The sequence below is a fragment of the Anabrus simplex genome, chromosome 3, assembly GCF_040414725.1.
Source record: "Anabrus simplex isolate iqAnaSimp1 chromosome 3, ASM4041472v1, whole genome shotgun sequence".
Classification (NCBI taxonomy): Eukaryota; Metazoa; Arthropoda; class Insecta; order Orthoptera; family Tettigoniidae; genus Anabrus; species Anabrus simplex.
In genome coordinates, this window is record NC_090267.1 from 373,318,758 (window position 1) to 373,341,597 (window position 22,840).

The following is a 22,840-nucleotide window of genomic DNA, read 5'->3' on the forward strand; positions in this document are numbered from 1 at the left end:
AGGAGGAGGAGGGGGAGGAGGAGGAGGAGGAGGAGGAGGAGGAGGAGGAGAATGATAAGGCCTTAACAGCCTATGTATAGTCGCCTTTGTTTAAAGATGATAGCTGTCAAAAGAATTTTTCAAATTATCCACCACCACATTTCAGCTAAAGAGGGCAGCAGGGTGCTCTGTTGATTAAGCACATAGAATTTCAAATTGCCCTCCACCACATGCATAACAGCAGCTGTTATCTTGCGCAGTAGCCTCTAAGCTAGCTTTCTTCATAAGAGTAGCTGCCATCTTGTGCGAGCACCCCTAGGCCGTCTCATAAGGAGCTATGTATAGTCACCATTTTGTGTCTGCCATCTTGCGTAAGCATCCCTAGGACGTCTCAAGGCATCTTGTTTCTCATAAGAGCAGCCACCATCTTGTAGAAATAGATAGCTGCGAATGGCAAAGGGCTTAAGTAGGAATCGAACCGTTGATCTCATCATTAGACTATGTTTTTTCTTGTTCCTGATACTACGAACCTACCTATTAGGCGGAAAAATTTTGTCCGTTTTGCTCTACGATGCATCGTTTTCGAGATATTTAACATTTTGCATTTAAGCCTCCAAATTTAATGAATCGAACCTGCACGGTACGTTATACTCTCTACCATAGCTAGACCTGATCATGTTACGAAGACTCGCTTCAATACAAGCTAAAACAGAGCAAATGCCAAAGGGCCTAAGTAGGAACCGAACCGTTGATCCCATCATTAGACTATGATTTTCTTGTTCCTTATACTGCGAACCTAGGTATTAGGCAGAAAAATCTTGTCCGTTTTGCTCTACGGTGCACCGTTTTCGATATATTTAACATTTTGCATTTAAGCCCTAAATTTAATGAATCGAACTATCACGACACGTTAGCCTCTAAGCTAAGAGTAGCAACCATCTTGCGCAAGCACCCTTAAAGCGTCTCATAAGGAGTTATGTATAGCCGCCATCTTGTGTCCGCCATCTTGCGCAAGCATCCTTAGGGCGTCTCAAGCCATCTTGTGCAAGGACCCTTAAGCCGTCCCATAAGAGCAGCCGCTATCTTGCGCAAGCATCCCTAGGGTATCTCATAAGGAGCCATGTATAACTGCCATCTTGCGCAAGCATCCCAAGGGCGTCTCATAAGAACCTGTGTATAGCAGCTATCTTGCGTAAGCACCCTTAAGGAGTCATGTATAGCCGCCATCTTATGCAATTAGCGTCGAGAGAGGGCTGCTGTAGAATTTTTCTTTTTAAATTATCCGCCACCACTTTTCAAAGGTATCTAGCTAAAGATGGCAGCACTGCGGATGACAGGTGACGAATTTACATCTACTACGATAAAGAGGGCAGCACGGTGCTCTCTGTATTAAAGATGGCGGATGACAGCTGTCAAAAAAGCACATGGCTATGTTTATCAAACAAGAGCACGTGGAATTTGCCGCCATCACATTTCAAACTAAAGAGGGCAGCACTATGCTCTGTTGATTAAAGATGGCGGATGGTAGCTGTCGAAAAAGCACGTGAGTTTGTTTCCAAACAAGAGCACGTGGAATTTTTCAATTTGCCGCCACCACATTTCAAAGGTATGTAGCTAAAGATGGCAGCACAGTGCTCTCTTGATTAAAGATGGCGGATGATAGCTAACAGAACTTTTCAAATTGCCCGCTACTACGTGCTTAAGGTAGTAGCCACAAAGAGGGCAGCATGGTGTTCTGTGGATTAAAGATGGCGGATGACAGGTGATGAAATTGTCCGCATGATAGCAGCACGGTGCTCTGTTGATTAAAGATGGCGGATGACAGCTGTCAAAAAAGCACATGGCTTTGTTTCCAAACAAGAGCACGTGGAATTTACCACCAACACATTTCAAACTAAAGAGGGCAGCACTGTGTTCTGTTGATTAAAGATGGCGGATGACGGCTGTCAAAAAAACACGTGAGTTTGTTTTCAAACAAGAGCACGTGGAATTTTTCAATTTGTCGCCACCACATAGAGGGCAGCACTGTTCTCTCTGGATTAAAGATGGCTGCTTGTCGAAAAGCATTTTTCAAATTATCCGCCACCACATTTCAGCTAAAGAGGGCAGCACTGTGTTCTATAGATTAAAGATGGCGGATGACAGCTATCAAAAAAGCACGTGGCTGTCAAAAAGCACGTGGATTTGTTTATCTCGAGCTAGTGAGGTTAAGTTGGTAGCACTAAGGTTTAGGACCGTCAAGATGGCAGCACTGCCGATGACAGGTGACGAAAGAGGGCAGCACGGTGCTCTGTAGTTTAAAGATGGCGGATGACAGCTGTCAAAAAAGCACGTGGCTGTCAAAAAGCACGTGGCTTTGTTTACCTCGCGCTAGTTAGGTTAAGTTGGTACCACTAAGGTTTAGGTCCGTCAAGATGGCAGTACTGAGGTTAGCGATGCGTTGTTGTCTGTCAAAATGCACGTGGCTTTGTTTACAAATCTGTCGAAAAGCACGTGGCTGTCAAAAAGCACGTGGCTTTGTTTACCTCATGCTAGTGAGGTTAAGTTGGTACCACTAAGGTTTAGGCCCGTCAAGATGGCAGTACTGAGGTTAGCGATGCGTTGTTGTCTGTCAAAAAGCACGTGGCTTTGTTTACAAATCTGTCAAAAAGCACGTGGCTGTCAAAAAACACGTGGATTTGTTTACCTCATGCTAGTGAGGTTAAGTTGGCACTACTGAGGTTTAGGCCCGTCAAGATGGCAGTACTGAGGTTAGCGATGCGTTGTTGTCTGTCAAAAAGCACGTGGCTGTCAAAAAACACGTGGCTTTGTTTACCTCATGCTAGTTAGGTTAAGTTGGCACTAGTGAGGTTTAGGCCCGTCAAGATGGCAGTACTGAGGTTAGCGATGCGTTGTTGTCGATGACAGCTGTCAAAAAGCACGTGGCTTTGTTTACAAATTCAAATCTCCCGCCAAAATTCAAATTTCCCGCCAAAATTCAAATTTCCCTCGGGCGGCGGCGGAGGAGGCGGCGGGAGGAGGAGGAGGCGGCCGAACCCGCTTATTATACTACTGATTTTGAAAGGTGTTCATATTATGTGAGGTGTACTTATAGATTGTGGATTATATTGTGCTGTGTGGGATATCACAGTACTATAAGTTGTTGGCTCAACGATTGACATTTTGGAGATTTTTGTGATGAGGTTTAAATGTGTTCTTGTGATTAGGCCCATGATGTTATTTAACATCGTGTGATTTATGACGTAAGATAGTTACTTTCATACGATGCAAAGTAGTTAATAAGGGAATACCTACTGATGAAGAAATAATGTATATTTGGAATCAAAGTTGGATTTCGTTGCTACGATTTGTGATCCCGTACGCTATTTTCAGATGTTTATTGTGTGATTAGCGAATGCATTCTTCTAACGCGGTTTCATCACGAGTTTGAGCGATGCAACTTCTACGTTATATTTTGAAGACCAAATAGTCTAACAATTCAGTGTTAAATTTCTTGGACTACATAATTTACTTATTTCATTGTGGCATCGTTTTCGAGGGCACATGATCGATGCGATTCTTCAAGATAAGGGATTCCAGTCTGACATCGAATCTGAATTTTTCTTCAGACGACTTTTGTGAACATTTCTTCTCCATTATGTCATACCCGATTATGAAATTTTTACGAGTCGTACCTTTCGGTGCTTATAATTCCCTTTTCGTTTTTGATCGTGCCACAACATAATATTGCTTATGGTGGACGCAATGAGGTATTTATTTTTATTTTGATTTAGTGATTGTGATATATATTTTGAAGATAGCATTTGGGGATTAATTATCTGTATTTCATGTTATGTATTTTCAGCGTGTGTAATCCACTGAAGCCGCCCCGTGGTTCAAATCCCGGCCAGGTCAGGGATTTTTACCTGGACCTGAGGGCTGGTTCGAGGTCCACTCAGCCTACGTGATTAGAATTGAGGAGCTACCTGACGGTGAGATGTGGCCCCGGTCTAGAAAGCCAAGAATAACGGCCGAGAGGATTTGTCGTGCTGACGACACGACACCTCGCAATCTGCAAGTCTTCGGGCTGAGCAGCAGTCGCTTGGTAGGCCAAGGCCCTTCAAGGGCTGTAGTGCCATGTGGTTTTTTTTGCACCGACACAGATAGGTCTTATGGCGACGATGGGGCAGGAAAGGGCTAGGAGTGGGAAGGAAGCGGCCGTGGCCTTAATTAAGGTACAGCCTCAGCATTTGCCTGGTGTAAAATGGGAAACCACGGAAAACAGTGGGGTTCGAACCTACTATTCACTTTGTTTTGAGGAGTCACCTGACAGTTGAATTCATGGCTACGCCTGCAGATGGAGTATAACTTCGATTTGACATACAATGAGTAGCAAAGGTCTCAAGGTATGCTGTACGACCATTGGAACCCTATCTACCAAATTAATGTTCACATACCAGACGTTACAAAACATGTTCCTCTAATATTTTTGAACCGTGTGTTTTATCTTTTAGGGAGTATCCTTTCACTGATCTTACGAATCTCATTTCAGATGATTGTATTTTGTTCCTATAGCTTGTTTTATCCACCCATGTCTCACTTCCATGTAACAAAGTTAGTACAGCCACAGTCTTATAGAATTTAAGTTGTATATCTTCTCTTACTTTTCCTTTCATTATTCGGCGAATTGTACCACACATATATTTAAATCGATGGCGCTTCTTCTTCACCTCGTCATCATCATTCAAAAATATTTCACAACCAAGGTACTTAAAATTTGAGACTTGTTCTACTGGTTGGTTGGCAATTACTATCTTCGTTCTGATAGGATGCTCCCTTTGCTATGCTATAACTTTGGTTTTCGTTCTGGATATTCGAAGATTATAACTTTTATAAATTGTGTTTAAATGATGTATTTATTTCTTGAGTATGTCTTCATCATCCTGCAGGATAAATTGATCACCTGCAAAGAGCATAGTATTTAAGCATGTCTCTGTATTCAATTTTATTTCAGAGTGCACAGTTCGTTTCCAGTTTCTGGTTACTTCATCTATATATATATATATATATATATATATATATATTGAACAGCGTTGCAGAGATGCTGCATCCCTGACGTACACACTGGTTAATTAATATTTCTTCCGTCAGTTTGTATCCTGGATATAACACAGTTCTCGTCTTTTTGTACAGACTTTGGATAACTTGAATAAGATGTTTAGAGTATCCATTATTTTACCATTACATTCCATAACTCTTCTCTATCTTCCCTATCAAAAGCCTTCAATAGTCGACAAAAGCGATATAAGTATTCAAGTTAAATTCTGTTCTCTTCTCCAGTATCTATCTGAGGCTAAATATTCGCAACTACTAGTGTGTGCTGTCACTGCAATAAAATCTGTGCATCCAGAATTGGACTGTTCAGCCATCTGAGACGACCCAATAATATGTCCAAATGATATTGTATTTATATACTACATATTCGTTAACGAATAAATGCCTATGATGACGAGGCAAAATATATTATCTATACAGGATATGTATTTTCTAAATCCACACTGTTCTTCCAATAAGAGTTTGTGTGCAATAATCTTAAGCCTATTTTTATTATTTTAGCATACAGTATATTTTATAGCATGCCTTTGCTGGCGAGATGAAGTGTTTACGGTGCAGTATGTCTTCTGGTATGGACTAGAATAAATTAGTTACTTTCATTGACCTGTCTCAGTCTCATCCTTGGCTTTGACAATATGAAAGTGACTGAGGTATGTGTGATGCTAGTAATGCAGTTCTCTATGCAGCCGGTCCCTGTTATGATATGTCTGAAAATATCGCTCATAGGGTCAGTTGGTGCATGTATTTCAGTGGACTTGGCAGACTGATATGTATTAGCAACTTCTGGCTCGGTGAGGAAGGCAACGGGAAACTACCTCACTTCTCATTTCCCTAGTACGCCTCTTCAAGGACGCTTAGGCTGTTTATGACACCTGCTTGCTGACCTGTGGAAGATCAAACCAGCCTTCGGGCTGAATACCCAACATACATATACAAATTTTATAGCCAACATTTAATAAACTTATTCCTTGATAGTTACTGCAGAACTTCTATTTACTTTCTTGAAAAGTGATATTATTTTAGCTTTCCTCCATTCTTCTAGTATATTTCTTCTTTTCCAACAACGATTAATTAAATGTGACAATCTAAATTTAAGAATAATCCCACCATAATTGAAAAAATCCATATTTGTCTTGTCTAACCCCGGTGCTTTTCTATTTTTGAATGATTTAAAAACAGTATTAAGTCCTTCTATATCTATTAGGTCAATTTATTCAACGTCGTTATCTATATCTTGATCTTCCTGACTCTCTCCATACTGTCCATTGTGCCATTTTTCTTCTTTGATTACATTTATATTGGCAGTTTCTCCTTCATCACTGTTGATGTGCTTCATTAACTTATACGCCATCTCTTGTCTACCATGGATATCATCTTATATTGAGTTTATTAACCTATCGCATGATTCGCTCCTGAGTTTTATAGTTAGCGACTTGACCTTGTTCCTGCTGTTTTTATATTCTTTCTCATTTTTGGGGTCCGATGCTGTATCATTTTCAAGTATAATATTTGTTTTTGCTTGACAGCTCAGAAATTCCTTTATTCCATATTTTAAGCCCAGTTTTCTCCTAAATTTCTTCTTCCTTCCAAAGGCTTTATCTGCTTCTCGCTGAATTGCTGTGGGTATGATTACTCATTCGTTGTTAATATCAGTACTTGTCGGAAATTGAACTAAATACTGTTGCAGCCGATTTTGATATAAGTACTTTATTTCATCATCTTGTAGTAAATATATCTTATAGATTTCTTGGTTTCTCTGTATATTTGTATTCAGCCTTTTCCTCCATTTAGCAAGAACTCTGATTTTTGCAGTGACCAGATATCCGTGTAAATCGCTGTCTCTATGTACTCTGACATCTGTCACATCTCAGCCTAACTTTTAATTGACCATAATATGGTCAATAATTGATCGCTGTCCTTTTGCAGTCCATGTCAATTTATGTATTTCTTTCTTCTCAAAGAAGGTGTTGGTAATTTTTAATTAATTATAGGATGCAAATTCTATCAATAATTTACCAGTTTCATTTGAAGTCGTTTCACTTTTATTTTCCACTATTTCTGCAATGGGTTTGTTCCCTACTCGAGCATTGAGATCATCAGCCAGAATAACAAAGTCACTTTTACGTACGTTTTCTAACACTGATTGAAGGACTACATAAAACTGTTCTGATTCTGCCCGTTTTTTTCTCTTCAGGAGCATACACAGCTACAAATGTTAATTTCACTCTCTCTACCTTCAACCTCAGCACTAAAATTATTTCATTTATACAGGTGTAGCTTTCTAACTTGTTTTTACACTTCCTGTCTGTTAATACTGCTACCCCCTTTGCAGCTCTTTTATCCTGTGTAACTCTAATATAAATCCTAGTGTATTTATCACTTTGTTTTGTCCCTTGCAATTTCTTTTTTGTCACAGCAATTATAGCAACATTGATTTCTTTCCTAGCCAGCTCTCTATCCAGTTCTTCTTCTTTGCCTATTATGCCTCTCACGCTCGAAGTTACCAACTTTAATGCATCTCTAATTCCAAATAGTTTGTTCTTTGATTTTACCTTTATCGTCATCATAGATTCCGTCCGGTTATGCATCTGAGATTTATGAGTAAGTTTTTAAGTGGAAGAGTTACCAGCCCTTCGCACAACCCTCAACCTGGAGGACCAGTGATTTTTCTGTCGGGGTTACCATACCTCAGCCGAGGGACCCAGTTTTAAGGCGCCAAGTACTCGCCCTTATCCATCCCCATGAGGGGTAGGATTTTCTGGTTACATTAACAGATGGACTGTCAACTAAAGCATTTCTTGAGTTTTAATGGCAGCACTTACTCGACATCAGTGCAGTCCCCGCGGATTAACAACAAGCCATTGGCCCTCCTCCTTTACCCGGGTTTGGGCCCGGCACTGGAAAATCCGATTCATTCCTAGTGGCGGTGGAAAACGTTGTTTCGTAAATTAAAGGAGTGTTAGATGGCACAAATACCAAATATTGTGTACATAGGAATCATAGGTCTACGGTGATTACTTATTATAGGAAGATAAGGTAGGGACTGGAATAATTTATCAAGGGAGACGTTTGATCAATTTTAAAATTCGCTGGTATCATTTAAGAATAGAATAGAGTAGTGACACAAACGATAGGAAATCTTCCAATTGGGCGACAGCAGATCGGTGGAGATTAACTGATTGAGAGGCGTTGTTTATTGAATATTCCTCGTATTTCAAATATCTGCATTGTTTCCGAAAAGTACATCAACGGCATGAAGATACTTTTCCTTCGCTTGTTCAAGAATCCATATTAAAATCCCTTATTTGCCATATGTTGGCTTTTTATTTCCTGATTTCTCGTAGTAGTGCAACCTTAGGAGGGACCTGGTTGACTTCATCAGAATTATAATAACATACCACAGCCTCACCAGATGTAAACGTCAACGGTGTTGTAACCATGACGGCTCACAATGGGCATACTCTCATGTTTAGGAATATTACGACAACACGAAGGTGGGTTGAAATGCATGTGAAATGCAAAGCAAGACATTACAAGCAAATGAATAGAACTGTAGGTTAATTTTGCATTCCGGGACTCAGCAGTACCATCAGAACTGTAACATTAAGAGTTTAAATAGAAGATGTTGAGGATACAAGCAATTAATGGACCAGAGTCAACAGGCTGTAAAACTTTCTCGAAGAGTCATTATGCCCCGTTGTTCTGAAAGGGTGCAGTATAAACAAACAGTACAGTTTGGACGCGAGCAAATGTGTATGTGTATTTTTGTTTCGCGACATTGCTGCTTGCATAGGACATAATTCCACTATAGTGATACGAGTGTGGAGGCAGTACACCGAAGGGAATAAGGCGCATCGAGAATCCGGCAACGGGTCGTAAGCTGTGACGACTCCATGGGGTAACTGACATCTTGTCCAACCGCACAAACTTAATCACGAGTGTTAACACAACGTTGGAGCACTGTAACAGGTGTGGTATTATCTGCTTCCAGACGACGTCTGTTTCAGAGAAGACTGGTTGCACTTTGCACGCACTCATTTGCGACGAATTCTTTTGATTCTGGACCATCGACATCTCAGGCTATAATTTGCCTGAAAACGCACACAGGGCAGGCATATTGGCAACATGTCGTGTTTTCCGATGAGTTCGACTTGGACGACAGTATTGGCCATATACACATTGCACGATATCGTGTTAAGAGGAATCATCCAGCACACATTGTACTTCGATATACTGGCCGAACGCCTGGCGTAATTGTGTAGAGGACCATTGGGTGTGTTCACGGTTTTGGCTGCCACATATTGAGGATATTCTCACCAGTAATTAATACATCAGGGATGTTGTAAGGGAAGAATTCGTATACTTCGTTCAGCGCACTCCCGATGTTCTTTTCCAATAAGACAAAGCTAGAGAGAGAATGTTAGCAGGAATGCTCAAGATTTCTTCAAAACACAGTAGATACGGCTTTCTGCCCATTCGCCCGACATGCATACGATATGTTCGGTCGACAACTAGGCTTTTGAAGTCCTCCAGCATCTAGTATCAATGAACTGTGGACTGATATACAAGCAATCTGGCTGGGAATTTCCCCATGAAGACATGCAAGGTTTTCTTTCATTAAATGCAGCGACGCATAGCAGCTCTCATTGCAGTTTGTGCAGGTTTCGTAAAATATTAATGTTTTCATGCGTTCGTCTGAAAATTAAATCATTCACGTATACCAGTAGGCCTACTAGTATTCTTGAACCGTATCTCCCACATTGTAGTAGGGTTGCGGGTGCGAACTTTACAGCACTTGTGGATATGGTGGCCATGTGTCCCTTGTGACATCAACCTATCTGAAGGGATACACTCACTATTTCATGTTTCTGTGGTAGTGGTGTGTTGTGTGTGTATATGAAGAGGAGTGGAATGGGATAAAACGAACACCCAGAGCCCGTGTGGAGGCAATGAACCAGACCCAGTTAAAATCCTAGGCCTGGCCTGGAATCGGACCCGGGGTCCTCCTAACCAAAGGCCTGGACGCTGACCATTCAGCCAAAGAGCAGGACGTATGTCAATATTAGTAATGAAAAATGAAAATCCACAGCCTGTTCCCAACCATTCGAGCGGGCCAAGAATGGAATGAATTGAGCCCGCATCTAGCGGCGATGATAGGAGCTGTGCCGACTGCTTCAGCCTGTCGCACTCCGCTGGGGCAATGATTAATGACTGACAGATGGAATGAAATGGTATAGGAGAGTGTTTCTGGAATGAACGTTCACAGGGTAAACTGGTACACCCGGAGAAAAACCTGCCCCGCATTCGCTTTATCCAGCACAAATCTCGCAAGAAATGACTGGGATTTGAACCACATAACCCAGCGGTGAGAGGTCGGCGCGCTGCCGCCTGATACACGGAGGCTCATCAGTATTAGTAATATGTAGAATACATTTGATTATCTCATTCATCATTCTTTGTATTGTAATTTTATTAATAATAACTCTATGCTAGAGGATCAATTTTTCTGTTCGTAGATGTATAGACACTCAAAGAAAAGAAGGGTGCATGATGTTGTGTATTCTTCGCATGTAGTATTTTATCATACTTCATTTTAATTTATTATCAAAATATAATTCGCCTGCCATGTAGATAAAAATCCTGTGGATACCCACATCAAACAATAGTTCATGAGAAGAGTGTACCTACGAGCAACTTGCAAAATACCATGCGCTTTTTCTTTCTTTCTTAGTTTCTTTCTTTCTTTCTTTTTTTGAGCGACTGTACAAATATTCCGAGACTGTATTGACATGAAATACCGAACAGTTACACCGATGTTGTTGCGTTTTATTTTTCCACTCACTTTATTCCTAGACGGGTAGTTCTGTGGCCTTCACGAAGATTGTAATTTGATTACTGGTAACACTTAACGTGAAGAAAACACGTTGTACATTATCAATATACATGAAATACGATAGGCGGGATGAGTAGCTTACATCGTAGAGTGCTGGCCTTCGGAGCCTAAACTGGCAGGTTCGCTCCTTGTTCAGTCCGGTGGTATTTAAAGATGAGCTTCGCGTCGATAGATTTACTGGTACGTAAAATAAATACTGCGGGGAAAAACAGACAAGTTGGCTTTTCGGAAAACCGTAAAAGTATTTAAGGCGACGTATAACCAATAACATTATTAATGAAAGAATATAATTGAATTTTTTTTTTTTTTGCTATTTGCCTTACGTCGCACTGACACAGATAGGTCTTATGGCGACGATGGGACAGGGAAGGGCTAGGAGAGGGAAGGAAGCGGCCGTGGCCTTAATTAAGGTACAGCCCCAGCATTTGCCTGGTGTGAAAATGGGAAACCACGGAAAACCATTTTCAGGGCTGCCGACAGTGGGGTTCGAACCTACTATCTCCCGAATACTGGATACTGGCCGCACTTAAGCGACTGCAGCTATCGAGCTCGGTAATTGAAAATTTGACAACTGGCCTAGTGAAACGAGTTCTTATAACAATTCATTGAATCTCATTGCTCTGTGCATACTGTAATTTACGTTCTGTTGTCTCAACTGAAGAAGACACTATGATGAACGGTCTTTTTGATGAGTATAGCCAAGATTATTTCTGTTCTGCATCCCAAACCGCCAAAACGCAGGCGGCAGTGTGTACAGGAGAGTACTTCGAAGGAGAAAAATATCATTAGTAAGCTCAAAATTTAATTTAATGGGAGATCCTGAATTTTTCTCGTATGTCATATGCTATATATATCATCAGTGATATAAATAGGTAAATAAATAATTTGCAAATTAGTAATTACGTTTTAATAATTTGGTTTATATCGCACCGACACATGATGACGACGGGATAGGAAAGTGATAGGAGTGGGAAGGAAGTGGACATGGCCTTAAGGTTCAGCCCCAGCATTTGCCTGGTGTGAAAATTGGAAACCACGGAAAACTATCTTCAGGGCTGCCGACAGTGGGGTTCGAACCCACTATCTCCACAATGCAAGCTCACAGTTGCACACCGTAACCGTACGGCCAACTCGCTCGGTCTAGTAATTAATGACTAATTAACAAACTAATTTACTAACTGGGAATGTATACTTACAAAGGTGGAGTTGCTAACAAGTACTCTGGACGTCTGATTATCAGCGTTGAATATCGATATACCTTCGTAAATATCTCGGTACACCAGCTCGGTTTCTGAAAGCAAACAAAGACACTCACTGTAGGAGGTATACATAAAAATAGCACACACTGCAATAAGCATTATACTGTAATTCTCGTGTAGAATTCCCTTTGCCTTTACAAATTACTTCAGTGTTTTTATACGACTATACAAGTAACAGTATGCCTAGTGAAGGCAAACAGAATATTTCAGTATGTATAGAAAAAGCATTTGATCGTTTGCTTTGGGAATTGTGAACTTAATTTTCTGTTGAATACTGCCATTCTGGGGAAAATAAAAGAGGTACTTTCAGTGATTAATTTCAGATTCGCTGATAGAGTTGATCTTCAGATCGCTAAGATAGTCGCTAAAATGCACTGTGTAGATTCCTCGCAGGTAGTCTTTTCTCAGAAACAACTGAACCTATAGATGCAATGTTTGTTGTGGGTACCTACAGGGTTCGTATCGCAACTGAAGGTTAATTATCTGTTGATAATAATTAAAATTAAGATATGGCATAGGTTTTTAGGCTTATGCCATGTCGAGAAAACAAGGCGAAATTCGCAGAGAACTTTACTCCGCGTCTTCAGAAGAAAATATCTATTGTTCCCGAGGAAGACTTCTGCAATAATGGACGTCCGAATTTAAGAATGCTTTATAATTTCTCATACATGGACGACTGGATCCCTCGCTGCGCTCCTTGTACAGCGACGCATCAAGTCGGCCGTGGGTCATAGTAAGTGGTACGCTCATTCGTCACCAGATGGCTCGCTGTATGCTGGCACAGCGCTAGCATTACAAGCGGGAGTTGACGACACAAGCTAAGCTCCAAGTAAGATGTTCCTTGTTACATCACGTATGCGTGCGAAGTAACAGAAAGGTCATCAGATGAATCACGGACGAATGTGGTAGAAGAAATAAATAAAAATAGAAAAGTAAAGAATTTCGCCTTGCTTTCTTGACACGGCATAAGTCCAAAAGCCTATATCATGTATACAAGTATGGGCCGTGAAAGCATCAATGTTAAAACTAAGTCCGATAAACTAGTAAATGCGAAAAACGTCCAATACCACGCACTAATTCATTTTTGAGTGACAACACACTTCTTTTTATCTTATTTTTATAACTATTAAGTTCTTCAGTCCGCCGAAACTAAATTTGAGTAATACATTTATAAACTATGCAAAAAAGGAAACATATGATGACAGTATGATGTATCTACAAAGACGCACACAAGATGCTCTCAGTTGGTACACTTATTTATTTCACCTTAACTTCCCATAAACATACACATAACATAATCAAACTGTTGTCACAATCAAAATACACACATCAACAAACCGCGATCTTTGACAAATGCCTACCACTAAGCACATGCCACACAGAGATCACAACCTTAAAACAATTGACTGCTAACTACCACGTCAGCCTAAACACAGCACGAGGTCACAAGCATACTCCTGTTAAACTTTAACTCTTACTAAACAACAGCTCGTCTCTACCATCAAGATAATTTCTTTATATATGTGCCTGACCAGGTTCTAGAAAGATAAATTTCTCGTAAATTCTAGAGTGCTTAAGGTCCAGATGTAATGTAGAGAATATTCTACAGGGTTCTCGCCACTGAGTGCCATTCTGGGTGTTACAGTGTGTTTCGCAATTCTGTAGTGGATTACAAATCATATATACAGGTAATAATAAATTATATGCAGGTTCTTACATTAACTGAACTCATATAAATATCTATATACAACAAATGTTTCATGACATAACATCACAATTAATGTGATTATAAACTAATAATGTTAATAATAGGTAGATGTACATCACAATAATTTTATAATCGTAAGATAATAATAATTAGAGCTAGATACTTGCATTATTTACCCATGGGAGAGAGAGAGAATGTTGTTTTCAAGTTATATCGGTTTATCACACACCAAATATTATCCTCGGTAAAACGACTTAATTACAATCACAAATTTAATAAAAATGTAAATAAACGTAAATGTTTACGCATTTATAAATATACTAGCAAATGTACCCGTGCTTCGCTACGGTATTCTACATTGTATACGGATATCGACGTAAATACTGTGCGTGCAGCAAATGAGATTGTTTTAAAATTGCATGTCTCTTAGCCTTATCCGAGAAATAGCATGGGGAGATCCACATACGTTGTTTCCAATGTAAAGTGAGGGTTGCGGAGTTGTGATGATAACGCCAGGCTCACTTGCCTACTGCCATTCAGAATCGAGTTGGCAAGTTTACATTATAATTGCAGGCTCCAATGCCTACTGCGCGGTCACAATCGATTTGGGGAGTTTTAGTTACAATGGCAGACCCATTTCCTACTTTCAGACAGGTTACAGTTGAGGAGTTTTTATTATAATACCAGGCAACTTCCCTACCACCAGTCAAAATTGAGTTGTGCAGTTATCATTATAATGACAGTCCCTTTTTACTGCTGCTAGCCAGCTTAATGCCAGTCACACAGAATTAGTGAGTTTCCATGAAAATAGCAGGCCACTATGCCTAATGCTGGTCAAATTTTAGATTGGAACATTTGTTTATAATGGCGGGCACCCTGGCCTAGAGCCAAACACAATAGAGTAGGGGACTTTCGAACAAAACTGCATGATCCCTTGCCTTCTGCAAGACAAATCGAAAAGTGAATTATTCATTAAAATGGTAGGCCCTCCTTACTAATGCCAGTTACACAGGAGTTGGAGAAGGTCCCCATTTCTACTGCCAGCAGTCAAAGTCGGTGTAGGGAGTACTGATTACAATAGCAGACACATCCTTTCTCGATCGCTACAAATCGACATCAATGAATATATACAGATGGACATACGAAAGTATATGAATGTTTACAATATTGCAGACCTTCATTTACAGATTAACTGCTGCTAAACGGTACGTCATATCGACAAAGGATTGTACCGTAAGGCGCAGTATTTAGCGATCTAAATGGCTGGTCCTATGATATTTTCTCGCATCTAATCTATTCATGGGTCAGATTGAATCAGAAACGTTGAATAGGTTGAAATTTGTGTAAGAATATCTTACATTGAATTACTTTTCGGATAATTATGTGACATAGCATTTGGCTCACGTATGGGTACTGGGTGGGCCAATGCCCGTGTAGAGTTTGATCATACTATCTTTCCTGTAAGTGATTGAAATGATGCACATGAGAAGAAAAGGTTTAGAAATTAATTTCCATTAAGTTTGGTTGTGTGTATTTTGAGGGAGTGCAAAATCACGGTTTCGGTTTCGTATAAACCCCCAATTAGTTCAGGGATTTAGAAACAATATTTGCCCTAAAACCTCCCCAAAGGATAGGTGGATTCTAAATATGAAGTTTGGTGGAAATATATCCAGTAGTTTTCAAGTTAGAGAAAGACAAACAGACCAAACAAACAAACAAACAAACAAACAAAGAAACAAACAAACAAACTAACTAACTAACTAACAGACACCAAGGAAACCTACCCTTGGACAGATGGATGCTATATATACAATTTGGTTCAAATATCTTGTTAGTTTTCAAGTTGTAAGAAGTACGCTTTACACGCACCCGCTCTTGCGTTAAGTCCGCTGGGATTTGTACCGAAAAACGGTCCGTTAATGATATCTCCCTTACTAAATCCTGTTATCGAAATGATGCACATGAGGAAAAACGGTTTAGAAATTAATTTTCATTAAGGCAGGTTGATTTCCATTAAGTTCGGTTGTGTATACTTTGAGGGAGTGCAAAATAACGGTTTCGGTTTCGTAAAAATCCCCACTCAGTTCAGGGATTTAGAAACGATATTTGCGCTAAAACCTACCCAAGGAGAGGTGGATTCTAAATATGAAGTTTGGTGGAAATATATATTTAGTAGTTTTCAAGTTATAGAATGACAGACAAACAGACAAACAGACAAACAGACAAACAGACAGACAAACAGACACCTAAGCTAAAAATGATGCAGATGGTCATTATTACACCTGAAACGGATAACTGTACGGAAATTTCGCCAAAATAATCAATGTACAGACACACGGTCGTTACTATTTTATTTTTTGCGCTAAAACCTACCCAAGGACAGGTGGATTCTAAATATGAAGTTTGGTGGAAATATATCCAGTAGTTTTCAAGTTATAGAAGGACAGACAAACAGACAAACGGACAAACAAACAGACAAGCAGACACTAAAGCTAAAAATGATGCAGATGGTCATTATTACACCTGAAACGGAAAACTGTACGGAAATTTCGACAAAATAATCAACGTACGGACACACGGTCGTTACGATTTTATTTATATAGATGACGGATAAGCATGAGCACGTTGAAAAGTGCAGACTTCCACTTCGAGATTCATATCTCCTAAACGGTTTATGCTATTAAGAAACGGTTTGCGCCATCAGACGCCTCATTTATCGCTCTACATGTTTATTTCCAAACCATATCCTCGTATCTCCCATATTAAGGGGGTAAATTGAGTTCAAATTTTGAATAGGGTGAAATTTGGGTGCATTTTTTACAATTTACATTACGTTTTGCCTACTAATGTATAAGCTAGAATTATGAAATTTGGTACACATATGTCCCTTAATCGTGCCAATGTGCGCACCTAACGCGATGATCCTATCATTCTTATAAGTGTGTCAAACAATGAAATATACTTGTAAAAATCACCAAATTTACGAACAATCCAGAAATACGGCCAAATTTAACGTATAAGGGAGAGAGATACGACAAAATGTCACAGGACCAAAGTTGTAGATCACTCCGAATTGAAGGGACGTTGTTCCATCCGTTTTGTGATACGACTTACCGTTTAGCCAAAAAATAGCTCAGAAGGAATGTCTGTACAGTCATTAAATTTGCCTCCATATTTCGATATCTTTGGGGGTAAAAAGTGAAAAATTTTAACATCTTGGAATTTTCCCGTCGGTTAGGGACCAAAAGCTATAATTTCACCAAATTTCAATTGTCTACCTCGTCTGGCAGGTTGTGCCGCCATCTTGATTTGGGGGGATAGGGGATAAAAATGAGGAAATTCCCAAAAATTTTTAAGCCCACGAAACCTATAGGTTATCGTTTTGGATATACTATACGACTGTGTTCTTATGCTGAGCCCAAAATTTGAGCCCCCCCAGCGTGCCCCCTTCAGGGAATTTTGAGAATTTCCGATTTTTCTAGGGATCCTGGGGTCATCAGTTTCCCTCGTACCAAGTTTCAAATTTCTGACATTTCTGGAAGTGCCTCATTAATTCACGTCTTTTTTCATTTTAAAATATTTATATATACATCGCTCCAGCCCGACTTGCTTTTATAGATATAGATAGATGACGGATAAGCATGAGCACGTTGAAAAGTGCAGACTTCCACTTCGAGATTCATATCTCCTAAACGGTTTATGATATTAAGAAACGGTTTGCGCCATCAGACGCCTGATGTATCGCTCTACATGTTTGTTTCTAAACCATATCCTCGTATCTCCCATATTAAGGGGGTAAATTGAGTTCAAAGTTTGAATAGGGTGAAATTTGGGTGCATTTTTAACATTTTACATTACTTTTTGCCTACTTATGTATAAGATAGAATCATGAAATTTGGTACGCATATGTCCCTTAATCGTGCCAATGTGCGCACCTAACGCGATGATCCTATCATTCTTATAAGTGTGTCAAACAATGAAATATACTTGTAAAAATCACCAAATTTACGAACAATCCAGAAATACGGCCAAATTTAACGTATAAGGGAGAGAGATGCGACAAAATGTCACAGGACCAAAGTTGTAGATCACTCCGAATTGAAGCGACGTTGTTCCATCCGTTTTGTGATACGACTTACCGTTTAGCCAAAAAATAGCTCAGAAGGAATGTCTGCACAGTCATTAAAATTGCCTCCATATTTCGATATCTTTGGGGGTAAAAAGTAAAAATTTTAACATCTTGGAATTTTCCCGTCGGTTAGGGACCAAAAGCTATAATTTCACCAAATTTCAATTGTCTACCTCGTCTGGCAGGTTGTGCCGCCATCTTGATTTGGGGGGATAGGGGATAAAAATGAGGAAATTCCCGAAAATTTTTAAGCCCACGAAACCTATAGGTTATCGTTTTGGATACACTATACGACTGTGTTCTTATGCTGAGCCCAAAATTTGAGCCCCCCCAGCGTGCCCCCTTCAGGGAATTTTGAGAATTTCCGATTTTTCTAGGGATCCTGGGGTCATCAGTTTGCCTCGTACCAAGTTTCAAATTTCTGACATTTCTGGAAGTGCCTCATTAGTTCACGTCTTTTTTCATTTTTAAATATTTATATATACATCGCTCCAGCCCGACTTGCTTTTATATGTATAGATGACGGATAAGCATGAGCACGTTGAAAAGTGCAGACTTCCACTTCGAGATTTATATCTCCTAAACGGTTTATGATATTAAGAAACGGTTTGCGCCATCAGACGCCTCATTTATCGCTCTAAATGTTTGTTGCTAAACCATATCCTCGTATCTCCCATATTAAGGGGGTAAATTGAGTTCAAATTTTGAATAGGGTGAAATTTGGGTGCATTTTTTACAATTTACATTACGTTTTGCCTACTTATGTATAAGCTAGAATTATGAAATTTGGTACACATATGTCCCTTAATCGTGCCAATGTGCGCACCTAACGCGATGATCCTACCATTCTTATAAGTGTGTCAAACAATGAAATATACTTGCAAAAATCACCAAATTTACGAACAATCCAGAAATACGGCCAAATTTAACGTGTAAGGGAGAGAGATACGACAAAATGTCACAGGACCAAAGTTGTAGATCACTCCGAATTGAAGGGACGTTGTTCCATCCGTTTTGTGATATGACTTACCGTTTAGCCAAAAAATAGCTCAGAAGGAATGTCTGCACAGTCATTAAATTTGCCTCCATATTTCGATATCTTTGGGGGTAAAAAGTGAAAAATTTTAACATCTTGGAATTTTCCCGTCGGTTAGGGACCAAAAGCTATAATTTCACCAAATTTCAATTGTCTACCTCGTCTGGCAGGTTGTGCCGCCATCTTGATTTGGGGGGATAGGGGATAAAAATGAGGAAATTCCCGAAAATTTTTAAGCCCACGAAACCTATAGGTTTCGTTTTGGATATACTATACGACTGTGTTCTTATGCTGAGCCCAAAATTTGAGCCCCCCCAGCGTGCCCCCTTCAGGGAATTTTGAGAATTTCCGATTTTTCTAGGGATCCTGGGGTCATCAGTTTCTCTCGTACCAAGTTTCAAATTTCTGACATTTCTGGAAGTGCCTCATTAATTCACGTCTTTTTTCATTTTTAAATATTTATACCTATACATCGCTCCAGCCCGACTTGCTTTTATATATATAGATACTTGTTTATAAATTTTTAAATATTTGAGTGTGATTTTATAGAATCTGATGATGTTCTTTAAAGAACGAAACACGTCAGTCTATTTTAATTATTAAGTTGTTCCTTTTTTCAAGTATAATACTGTTACCATATGTTTTCCTTTTCAGGTACTATATAAATGTATTATAGAAAATTAGTTTCAACAGGCTGAAGAACCTAACAGCTATAAATTAACTGAGTGGAAACTGGAAAAACAAAACAAAAACACACACTTTTTAACGTGTAAACTAAGTATACCTCGTCTTTCATAATACGTCGTTTCTTGTCTTAGTCTTTAACTAATTAAAGCAAAGTTTCCTGCTTTAAATACAATGACTTAATACTATTTAAAATATAATATTCTCAGCTAGTGTGTTTCTTACTGAATTTATAAAATATTTTAAATATTTTGGTGCTATTTAGACGAGAAAAGTGTTAGTATATCAATAATAAGCACTGAATTTGTAATTTATTCGTCAACTCATCAACAGACTAGTGCCTTGTCAGTATCATTCTACACCTTTAGTATTTTTAGCAGCATAAATCAAATCAGTTTGTTGTTCTTTCGCAGTGTTTTCTTATTTCTACATTATCATAAAGCCTTCATAAACAAACTTTTTTGTACTCTTTAACATGAACAGTTGTAAGGAAATGAGGGTGGAGTTAACGCTGTATGAACATATGGCTCAATTTTGCGAATGGATACCCTTCCTGACGTCAACCCTATATGCGTGTCTGTTGTGTGTATACGAAGATGAAGATAAAAATCCATACCATGAGCCAGATGAATTAACTGGACGTGGATAAAATTCCCAGCCCTATCGGGAATCAAACCCGGGATCCAGTAGTGGCGCTAAGAAGATCTGGGCCCCACCGCAATAATTGAAAATAGGCCCCTCGTTTTCTGATAAGGAAAGTTACAATTTTATTTCGTAGTACAGGGCTGTATATTATTAATGCATATTCCAAATTATAGTTACCAAAACACTCTGACTGTCACACTGTTAAGAAATAATATCGTTCCTAGGACCAAATAATTTACATCTCAGCCGTCCATCGTAAGTCTACATAGCTATACTGACTGCCGAGAGTTATAAAGCGGCTCGAACTTCAGTATTTAGAGTTTAGATAAGGAGGATGTCTTTGTTATCGCATCTTCGCTGACTACTGGGTTCTCATAACTGGCTCATTACTTCAAAACCCTTGTTGATTGTTGGGTGTGGCAGCAAGCGAAGGTTATTATTGAAACAGGTTGGGAAATCCACATCCTTCTAGAAATTACTACTGTTCTCCTATTGATGAAAGAAGCTTTGTACTACGACGGCCTAAGTTTGGAATAACTCTCTGTAATACAAATAATACTGTGTTGTGTGCTGTAGCATTACCAATATGTGAAATCACTCTTCAGCTCTTGAATTAAGAAACAGTCATGCCCCTCAGAAGCCACGCCCCCCACCCGTCCCGCGGAGTCTGCGGGGTCCTTATCGCCGCCACTGGAGGTATCATTTGAACCGAAGGGTGCAACTCTGACGATTCAATCAAGGAGCCCACCCTTAACATGAATAACGATGTCCTTTAAACAGAAATTCTGTTATTGATATAAATAATATAAATATCCATATTAAATAAAATATTACCGAGGCCCGGCTTCTTGGATAAATGGTCAGCGTCTAGTCCTACGGTTCAGAGGGGTTCTATTACCGGTTGGGTAGGAGATTTTAATCATCCATGATTAATTCCTCTGATTCGGACTGTATGTGTTTGTGTTTATCCCAACAATATCCTCTTCATGTACACACAATACGTAACACTACGATCCTCCGCAAAAAGCACTAACCTAACTTACCCCATGGCACTAGAGCACTGAAGGGCGTTGGCCTACCAATTGGCCACTGCTCAACCGAAAGGCCTGCAGATTACGAGGTGTCGTGTGGTCAGCACGACGAATCCTCTCAGCCGTTATTCTTGGCTTTCTAGACCGGGACCGCTATCTCACCGTTAGCTAGCTCCTCAACTCTATTCACATAGGATGAGTGGACCTCGAACCAACTCACAGATCCAGGTAAGAATCCCTGACCTGGCCCGGAATCGAACCCGGGGCCTCCGGGTAAGAAGCAGGTACGCTACCCCTACACCACGGGGTGGGTTCACAAAAAGCACGCAATAGTAAATACATTCCTCCACTTAACGTTGGCGTCAAGAACGTCCAGCCGTTAAACAGCCACAGATCTACATGTGCGATACAGTTCACATGTGTGCGGAAAGCGGTACAGGAAGAAATAAAATTGTACCTGGTGCTTCAGATACCTATTCCACCTTGGAACGGATGGTCTGCCTGGTCCACTATAGGAAAGGATCATTGTGATGTACAAAATGGCCACATGGAACAACGTAAAGACGGAGAAGTTGCCGAATTTGCAGGGGCTGCAGATCAACCAGGAACTTAAAACGCTGCGTAAGTGCTTAGAGTACAAACAGCTCTAGCGCGTATACATTCAGACTAGTCAAATGCATAACTATGTAGCGGCCACATTATACAAATGATGAACTTGTGGATATGTTGCTCATATTTGTTATCGCAGTCAACGACGAGCAACTGCGCTTTACTTACTTAATATTGAGACATATGATATGCAGATCACATTATGTTATGGAATGTGCCGCGATGCTATAAGCGAGCGAGAGAGAGCGTAGTGACAAGAGTAGCGTTGTGCGAGGAAGAGGGATGGAGCTTTCTTGGACATTTGCTGTAGGCTAATGAAACGTGCGACATAATTCATACATAATGAGATTTTTCGTTCACTTTCCCTTCAATATGAATGCACATGTCAAGTGCGGCAACCATACTGTGGAGAATGCGGCTGGGAGGTGCGGTGACCCAACTTAATGTGGAGTATGTATCTGAAGCAGCCGATGCATTGCTCCTGTTACGATGTAGTGTTTATTTGAGGATAAAGAAGGAAATATACGATCTTGGTAGCAGTGACTTGCGAGAAAAGATGACTATCGATAATGCTTTGTTTACTTCTTGTAGGTAAAATGGCGGATAAAAGCAATAAACTTTGTCCTAATTTCACTCGTAAGAAAATGGAATTGCTCGTGCAATTAGGCCTAGTACAGAAATATTTATATAGTCCGTGAAACAGTGGCCTTATGAATTTCTCCAAAATCTCCCATTTTAGTAAACATATTACGGGAGGAATAAAACCGCAATGC

At 39.8% G+C, this 22,840-nt stretch overlaps 1 protein-coding gene across 1 annotated transcript in view; it reads right to left on the reverse strand.

Moving 5' to 3' along the window:
- Positions 1-22,840, reverse strand: part of LOC136866814 (inactive dipeptidyl peptidase 10) — a 1,081,356-nt gene that overhangs the window by 236,979 nt on the left and 821,537 nt on the right. Inside the window, exon 3 of the mRNA XM_067143919.2 lies at positions 12,163-12,257. Coding sequence (XP_067000020.2) covers positions 12,163-12,257 — 95 coding nt within the window. The remainder of the gene's footprint in view (positions 1-12,162; positions 12,258-22,840) is intronic.